Source organism: Eubalaena glacialis, chromosome 13, assembly GCF_028564815.1.
Source record: "Eubalaena glacialis isolate mEubGla1 chromosome 13, mEubGla1.1.hap2.+ XY, whole genome shotgun sequence".
NCBI lineage: Eukaryota > Metazoa > Chordata > Mammalia > Artiodactyla > Balaenidae > Eubalaena > Eubalaena glacialis.
Genome location: NC_083728.1, coordinates 68,464,859 through 68,474,176, shown reverse-complemented (window position 1 = coordinate 68,474,176; position 9,318 = coordinate 68,464,859). Strand labels below are relative to the sequence as shown.

At 46.3% G+C, this 9,318-nt stretch overlaps 1 protein-coding gene across 2 annotated transcripts in view; it reads left to right on the top strand.

The window, feature by feature from the left end:
• Window positions 1-5,842: 5,842 nt before the first annotated feature.
• Window positions 5,843-9,318, top strand: part of PDXDC1 (pyridoxal dependent decarboxylase domain containing 1) — a 57,156-nt gene continuing 53,680 nt past the window's right edge. Inside the window, exon 1 of one of the 2 annotated variants that reach the window (XM_061209933.1) lies at window positions 5,843-6,035. In XM_061209933.1, the coding sequence (XP_061065916.1) occupies window positions 6,015-6,035 (21 nt within the window). In that variant the 5' untranslated portion in view covers window positions 5,843-6,014. The remainder of the gene's footprint in view (window positions 6,036-9,318) is intronic. The other variant, XM_061209934.1, reaches the window with a different exon arrangement.

Below are 9,318 nucleotides of genomic sequence, written 5' to 3'. Positions count from 1 at the left end.
TCTGAGACTGTCCTCAGTTCTTTTCATTCTTTTTTCTTTATTCTGGTCTGCAGTAGTTATTTCCACCATTTTATCTTCCAGGTCACTTATCCGTTCTTCTGCCTCAGTTATTCTGCTATTGATCCCATCTAGAGTATTTTTAATTTCATTTATTGTGCTTGTCATCGTTTCTTGGTTCCTCTTTAGTTCTTCTACGTCCTTGTTAAATGTTTCTTGCATTTTGTCTATTCTATTTCCAAGACTTTGGATCATCCTTACTATCATTATTCTGAATTCTTTTTCAGGTAGACTACCTATTTCCTCTTCATTTGTTAGGTCTGGTGTGTTTTGACCCTGCTCCTTCATCTGCTGTGTGTTTTTCTGTCTTCTCATTTTGCTTATCTTACTGTGTTTGGGGTCTCCTTTTCACAGGCTGCAGGTTCGTAGTTCCCGTTGTTTTTGGTATCTGTCCCCAGTGGCTAAGGTTGGTTCAGTGGGTTGTGTAGGTTTCCTGGTGGAGGGAACTAGTGCCTGTGTTCTGGTGGATGAGGCTGGATGTTGTCTTTCTGGTGGGTTCGTCCACGTCTGGTGGTGTGTTTTGGGGTGTCTGTGGCCTTATTATGATTTTAGGCAGCCTCTCTGTTAATGGATGGGGCTGTGTTCCTCTCTTGCTAGTTGTTTGGCATAGGGTGTCCAGCACTGTAGCTTGCTGGTCGTTGAGTGAAGCTGGGTCTTGATGTTGAGATGGAGATCTGTGAGAGATTTTCGCCGTTTGGTATTACGTGGAGCTGGGAGGTCTCTTGTGGACCAGTGTCCTGAAGTTGGCTCTCCCACCTCAGAGGCACAGCCCTGATGCCTGGCTGGAGCACCAAGAGCCTTTCATCCACACGGCTCAGAATAAAAGGGAGAAAAAATGGAAAGAAAGAAAAAAAGAGGATAAAATAAAATAAAATAAAGCAATTATAATAAAAAATAAGAAAAAAATTATTAAGAGTAAATTTATTAAGAAAAAAAATTTTTTTTAATTTTTAAAAATAGATTTATTAATTTTTTATACTAAAAATAAGAAAAAAATTATTTAGAAAAAATTTTTAATTTTTTAAAATAAAAAATATGAAAAAACTTATTAAAAATTTTTTTAAAAATAGAAAATAAGGAAAAAATTATTAAGAAAACATTTATTAGGGAAAAAAAATTTTTAAGCCAAAAAAAAAAAAACGGACGGACCTAACCCTAGGACTAACGGTGAGAGCAAAGCTATACAGACAAAATCTCACCCAGAAGCGTACACATCTACACTCACAAAAAAAAAGGAAAAGGGGAAAAATTAATATATCCTGCTCCCAAAGTCCATCTCCTAAATTTGGGATGATTCGTTGTCTATTCAGGTATTCAACAGATGCAGGCACATCAAGTTGTTTGTGGAGCTTTAATCCGCTGCTTCTGAGGCTGCTGGGAGAGATTTCCCTTTCTCTTCTTTGTTCGTACAGCTCCCGGGGTTCAGCTTTGGATTTGGACCCGCCTCTGCATGTAGGTCCCCTGAGGGCGTCTGTTCCCCGCCCAGACAGAACGGGGTTAAAGGAGCAGATGATTCGGGGGCTCTGGCTCAGTCAGGCCGGGGGGAGGGAGCGGTACGGAGGAGGCGGGGCGAGCCTGCGGCGGCAGAGGCCAGCATGACGTTGCAGCAGCCTGAGGCGCGCCGTGCGTTCTCCCGGGGAAGTTGTCCCCGGATTACGGGAGCCTGGCCGTGGCGGGCTGCACAGGCTCCCGGGAGGGGCGGTGTGGAGAATGACCTGTGCTCGCCCACATGCTGTTTGGTGGCGGCAGCAGCAGCCTTGGCGTCTCATGCCCGTCTCTGGGGTCCGCGCTGATAGCCGCGGCTCGCGCCCGTCTCTGGAGTTCGTTTAAGTGGCGCTCTGAATCCCCTCTCCTTGCACGCCGCGAAACAAAGAGGCAAGAAAAAGTCTCCTGCCTCTTCGGCAGCTGCAGACTTTTTCTCGTGCACCCTCCCGGCTAGTTGTGGTGCGCTAGACCCTTCAGGCTGTGTTCACGCAGCCAACCCCAGTCCTCTCCCTGGGATCCGACCGAAGCCCGCGCCTCAGCTCCCAGCCCCCGCCCGCCCCGGCGGGTGAGCAGACAAGCCTCTCGGGCTGGTAAGTGCTGCTCGGCACCGAGCCTCTGTGCGGGAATCTCTCCGTTTTTCCCTCTGCGTCCCTGTTGCTGTGGGATCCGCGCTGATAGCCGCGGCTCGCGCCCGTCTCTGGAGCTCGTTTAGGCGGCGCTCTGAATCCCCTCTCCTTGCGCGCCGCGAAACAAAGAGGCAAGAAAAATTCTCTTGCCTCTTTGGCAGCTGCAGTCTTTTTCCCGGACTCCTTCCCGGCTAGCACCGAAGCCCGAGCCCCAGCTCCCAGGCCCCGCCCGCCCCGGCGGCTGAGCAGACAAGCCTCTCGGGCTGGTGAGTGCTGGTCAGCACCGCTCCTCTGTGCGGGAATCTCCGCTTTGCCCTCCGCACCAATGTGGCTGCGCTCTCCTCCGTGGCTCCGAAGCTTCCCCCCTCTGCTACCCGCAGTCTCTGCCCACGAAGGGGCTTCCTAGTGTGTGGAAACCTTTCCTCCTTCACAGCTCCCTCCCACTGGTGCAGGTCCCGTCCCTATTCTTTTGTCTCTGTTATTTCTTTTTTCTTTTGCCCTACCCAAGTACGTGGGGATTTTCTTGCCTTTTGGGAGGTCTGACGTCTTCTGCCAGCGTTCAGTGGGTGTTCTGTAGGAGCAGTTCCACGTGTAGATGTATTTCTCATGTATCTGTGGGGAGGAAGGTGATCTCCGCGTCTTACTCTTCCGCCATCTTGCCCCTCCGATCAATTAAAATTTTTTAATTCATAAGAGAAAATGCATGCAAATGATAAAAATTCAAATTCAAAAAGTGCAGAAGAATATAAAATGGAATATTGCCATTTCTTTTCTTTCATCTCCAAACTCCTAGTCCCATTCCTCCAAAGCCTTTACCTTCTACTTTGTAAAAAATATCCTTATACCTGTTTCTTAATTCAGAAAGAATCTATTGACTCCTTACTATAAAAATGAGAAATTTATTGCCATTTGCATCAGCTTTCCTATCTTCTCCAACTCCTGATTTTTTTTAATTTTATTTCTTCCGAGGTTTCATTTATGTCTTTAAATATTGTAGTTAAAACTTTGAATCTTGATTTAGCCCTTTTATTTACTGTTTTACATGCTTTTGTTTATTTATTTATTTATGCCCGCGTTGGGTCTTCGTCCCTGCGCGCAGGCTTTCTCTATTTGCGGCGAGTCGGGGCTACTCTTCCTTGTGGTGTGTGGGCTTCTCATTGTGGTAGCTTCTCTTGTTGCAGAGCACGGGCTCTAGGCACACGGGCTTCAGTAGTTGCAACATGCGGGCTCAGTAGTTGTGGCTCGCGGGCTCTAGAGCGCAGGCTCAGTAGTTGTGGCGCACGGGCTTAGTTGCTCCGCGGCATGTGGGATCTTCCTGGACCACGGCTCGAACCCGTGTCCCCTGCATTGGCAGGTGGGTTCTTAACCACTGCGCCACCAGGGAAGTCCTTGATTTAGCCCTTTTAGAGAGTATCTACTTACTTCCTGGAATAAAGTTGAGGACATTAGTGATCCCCCTTATGTTCCTCTTCACCTCACCTCTTCCTGCCCACTTTTTGTTAATTTATTATTTTTACATAACCATGGTGAATAATAACTATATCTTCCGTATGTGAAATTTGGTTGATTCTAAAACTTAAAGACTTAAAAACAACATCTACAATACGGGTATGTAAATATTATTCAGGATACAACAAAAATCATGTGAATGGACCCAAAAGGAAAAATAACCACAATCTTCCTTTATTTGGTTTGCTTTTTGCCTGTTAATCAGGAAAAGTCTATATCAGAACATATAAGCCAAATTGTCCCCACAATGAGTGGTTTCATGTTCTGGCTTCCTACAATATTTTCCTCTTCTCTCTGTTCTAGCCCATAGAATGCCACATTATAATTTATCAGCTTACATATCTGTCTATCTACAAGGCAAGTGGTTTTAATTTCTTTTGACAGGAGCGTGTGTGTATGTGTGTGTGTGTGTGTGTGTGTGTGCCCAACTTGATCTTGAAAGCTATGCAGTGCTCCCCAGAAAAATGCACTCATGCAAAATTTAGAGCATAGTTTCAGGAGTTTCACAGACTTCCCCCTGGGTCCCAAAGTAAAAACCTCTGCCCTAAACAGCATTTTCTTAAGGGCAGGATCTTGTATTTCTAGCCCCTAACTGTCCAAGATGGCAGTCGATAAACATTTGGATAAATATTGAATGAACCAATTATTCCCACTTTCTTCATGTTGGCTTTTAAAGTCTACTTTTAAAATAGAAAATGTAAGTTTCATCTCTCTAGTATTTGTTTTGTAGAATCTACTTTTTAATATAATCCAGATACTTGGAGGTGGCTTTAAAAATCAAGAGTTTTTAATGATACCCAGGCTGAGGTGTTAAGGGGTGAAACGTACTGATGTCTGCAACTTTGGAATGTATCAAAACATAAGACGTATTGATGGATAGATAGATGGATACTTATGTAAATATCATATTTGTAAAGCAAATACAGGTAGATGTTCATTGTAGGATAGGCATATGGGTGTTCATGGTATAACTCAACTTTTCTAAATGCTTGATAATAACACGTTGGAAAAGGTGACTTATTTAGCTCAAAGAGGTACATTCCACTTTTAGATCTTGGAAGACATAAATCTATCATCCTTTTCTGTTTGCAGAGCTCTGTGGAGAATCTGAATAGTTCCCACTGTACACAAAGCTTCTTTTGGTAGAAAATAATTTTATTAACATAACTGGGCAATTTATCTAATACAATTTAGAGAGCTCAAATAATATAATTACTACACTGAAAATGTAACCCAGTCATTTACACAGATTTCGGAAGAGAGGCGCCCAAAACAGGAGAGAAAAGATATGGTTTTGCGGTTGTAACGTCATCGGTGTTCCAGTGGTGAATTGTTTTACGGACTGTAACCGTGATAGACTAGTTCATTTCAGTTTTCCTCATTTAGAGGGAAGAATAAGGAAATTTATGTCCTCTCTTATTCCCTGGAAACACCTTATGATTATACAGGAGGGGTGGAAGCGGTTATAGAGGCAGTATGTGTAGTGTACAGACGCTGGGGTCAGGGTGCTTGGATCCTACCTAGATTGGCACTGTGAAATGGAGATAATAATGATCTCTACATCACAGGGCTGTTGTACCATAAAATGGAATAGCAGCAAACTGATCTATTATTATTACCTAACAAGTCATAACTGTGGCCTGACACGAAGAAAGAGGCTGAGCCAGTTGTCTCAAAGTCGTTTCCGTCTAGAATTCTGCGGTAAGGTCTGAGACAAATACCTCCGCTCTGATCAGCGCCTTTTCAGACTAGCGGTCACTGGTCAGAGAGTCCAATACCTGAAACCCGCGAAGCCCTGAGCACCTAGGAAACCACCGAAGCTGCGCGTGCGCGGGGGCGCTCGCTCGCCCCGCCTCTCAGTGGTGAATGGCCTGTTCCATTCCTGAGGAATGTCGATAGGGGGGGAACTTGGAACACTGGGCCCGGAAGTACAGGTGCGTTACTAGTATCTCCAGCATTTTGCTACATGAGTGATGCCTTGTAATTATTATACTTCTACTCTGACTCCCGGACAGGCTTCTGAAGAGAGTTTGGAACGGCTCCGCCATCCATTCTCCCCCTCTCACCTGGGAACATTTGGGCTGGCCGGCGTGACGGCCTGGTACGGAAGCCTCGAGGGCCCCGCCCACACCGTGGGCCCCGCCTACCCCGCCTCACCGAGACCCGCTTTCCCCTCCCTGCGGCGCCGCCAGGAAGTTCTTTCTCATCTCCGCCCCGCCGGCCGCGGGCGAGCGGGACGTCAGCGCTGCCAGCGTGGAAACGGCGGCGGGGCGCGGGAGGCGGAAGTAGTGCCCGGGATCGCCGGGCCTCCATCGGGCTCCACCGGCCGCCTCAGCCATGGACGCGCCCCTGGAGAAGGTCCGTACCGGGGGTGGACGCGGAGCGGCGGCCCGAAGCCCCCGCCTGCGGGGCGCCTGTTTCCCGGTCGCGAGCTGCCATTGTGACCGGGGAAGGGGCTGGGGGCGAACGGGCCCGCCTGAGGAGGCCTGGTCGCGAGGGCGTCCGGCCCGTCGCTCGAGGCTGGGGCCTGGTCACGTCACGGGGCCGGGGGTCTCTGGGGTCCCCGTAGGCCGGGAGAGGCTGGGCCGGGTTCTGCCCGGGGCCGCGAACGACCCGGAACCCAGTCGGGGGCCGCGGGGCCGACCTTGGGGCCTGCGAGAGCTCGGCTCACCCTCTCGGATGACAGAGCTAACAACTTGCGGCCGCAGAAGCGCCTGGAATGAAGCCCCAGTTGTTTCGGAGCCAACTGGAAACCTGTAGGTTGTCTGTGGTCTCCAAGTTAGGAAGGGAGAGGTGCAAGCAGTAATTTGTCATCTTCAGCGAGCCTAGGAATCACCTGGGGCCCTTGGTAAAAATCCAGATTTTCAGCCCTCGGGTCGGAACCTCGGGGGGCGGGACCGGGATCTGTGGGTTTAACGAGGTCCCCACGTGATTCTGATGCAGTAGTTTGAAAGACCCCTGAGGTCCAGAAAGGGGCGGGGCTTCTGTAGATTGTGAATTTCGTCTTTGGGGATGCTGCTGCTCCACAACTTTCTGGCTCCCCCTTTCCGTGGCGAGGGGAGACCCTGAGGTCAGTCGGAAATCCACTGGTAGCAGCGTTTTACTCTGGTTTCCTCTTGGGGGAACAGCAGCGTGATGTACCTGGCTGACCGCTCTGGCATGTGAAATGGATTCTAATTGTCCCGTATTTAGGGCTAGTAAACGAGAACCAGTGCTTGGATTTCTCCACGGATACCTACCTTCAGACCCTGACTTTCTGCCTCCCTCAAAGTCCTTATTTCTTTTCAAGCTTGGGAGTCCGTTTGTCCAGACCCGGTTTTTCATATATGTGGAATTCAGGAGCAGTGCTAGTGTTTGAAGACTGCTTTATTTTAATTTTGAACTGGCAGAAGTAACATATTTTCTCATTTTTTCAGTGCAGCAGCTGCTGTGGATTTGTTCACTTGTCACTGGAGAGTTGAAGGGAGTAATTGTACAAGTTGAGCCAGATGTCTTCATGTGCACGCCTCCGTTGTTTCTCATATATTGGGTGGAAGGAATCAAGAAAGGACAAAGATAATATGTTTTTCTTACACCGCCTCTGTGGTGAATGTTACATGTTTTTCTGTCTAGGAATAAAGTCTTCCCAGGCTTTTGATGAGCACAGTGTCTACCTTGTGGTACTTTGAGTTTCAGTCTAAATCAGTGATTCTCAACCACCAGGCTGTTTTGTTCCCCAGGGGATATTTGGCCAACGTTTGGATACACTTTTGATTGTCACAGTCAGACGTTAGGAAGGGGCTGCTGGTACCTAGTGGGTAGAGGCCAGGGATGCTGCTAACATCCGACATCGCACAAGACAGACCCTGTACCAGAGAATTATCAGTAGTGCTGAGGCTGAGAACCCCTGGTCTACACCGTGTGTGGACCAGTAGTTGAATACAAACGCCAGTGGTTGAATACAAAATGATGCTAAAAATGTCCCTTCAGTGTTGTTTCCTTTCCAGTTTCATAAAGAAGATGGGAGGGGCTTTGTGGCATTTCAGTTAGAAACCTAAAGAACTGGAGTGTTCTTTCCTCCAAAAATAGTTCGTTATAGGCAGATCTGCAAAACGGAATGGGTTGGAATCCTGCTTCAAATATTACTTTTCTGGTATTTGATTACTAGATTACAGTGGTTGCTCCCTAAATGTTAATTGATGATAAAAGATCTTAAACTCTTCAAATGAAGATCTGAAGAGGTACTGAAACTCCAGCGTGCTTAAGCCTGGCACATTCACAAAAATTGCAGGGATCTTTCAGGAATTCAGAATGTGTGGGCTGGAAGTCTCTGCCTTAGGCCAGTGTGTAAATTCTGAATGTAAGTTTTTCAGAACTAGTACTGTGTCTTATTTTTATATTCCCTGAAGGAATACAGGGCTTTACTTGTAATGAACAATTTCTCTTGGTGTTAAGTGGGCAGAAAAGAAAAAGCATTGCTGTAATATGAATGTTGAAAATTTTGTGTTGTGAAAAATAGTTTGAATCAAAGTAAAACATTGAATTGTGTCCATTATTCTGGTTTCTTTGAGGAATAGACTGCTGGGTTAAATTCTACATTGCTAGTATAAATTTAAGAACTATTTGAGCAGTTCTGAAGGATCCCATTTAAACTAATCCTTGCATAATTTAGACTGGCTACAGAAACCACAATGTTATTTGATATCCATCCTCTAAAATTTCAAGTAATCTCTCTCACTCTAAACTGTAGTGTGCTATCATTGTTTAATAGAATCACTCAGTACATTTCCTTTGCTCCAAATATAATTTTGTACCCTTGATTTTTCTTTAAGTAATATGTAGACATGCAGACCTGCGATGACAGAGCCATTTTCTTGCCTTGATTTGCTTTTCTTTCACAATATATGTTTTCTTTTTGTATTCGAAATTAGTGACATTCAAAGAAACTAGAGATAGGTTAATTATAGGGACAAGGAATTCAAACTAGAAGAGTAGGCGCCTCAGCCCCCCCAATACTGTACGTCCAACTCATAAGGAACAAATCTCACAGTGTTTACTTATGTTAATATCCAAGTTTAAAAATGCCACAGGAAGTAATAACGCTGATGCTGAAGATCTTAATAAGGTATTCAACACACCTACATAACACCTGTTAGTAAAAACCTGCTACTTTAAACTTGTAGAACAGCCCAGATCTTTTCCTGCTGCTTGGAAAAATCTCATTCTTCCTGGGTATTATGTTTAGACAAGGTGTATAGCAGTTTGTTTTGCACTTTTTTTTTTTTTTTTTTATAAATTTATTTATTTTTATTTATTTTTGGCTGCGTTGGGTCTTTGTTGCTGTGCACGGGCTTTCTCTAGTTGCAGAGAGCAGGGGCTGCTCTTGGTTGCGGCGCGGCATGTGGATCTTCCCGGGCCAGGGCTCGAACCCGTGTCCCCTGCGTTGGCAGGCGGATTCTTAACCGCTGTGCCACCAGGGAAGTCCCTGTTTTGCACTTTTAATTCCAACCTTGAGTAAACTTAGAGCAGATGTCTCAACCTTGGCACCACTGACATTGGGCTGGATAATTCTCTATTGTAGGAGGCTGTCCTGGGCACTGTAGAATGTTTAGCACCATCCCTGGCCTCCACCCACTAGATGCCAGTAGCATCCCCTCTCCCC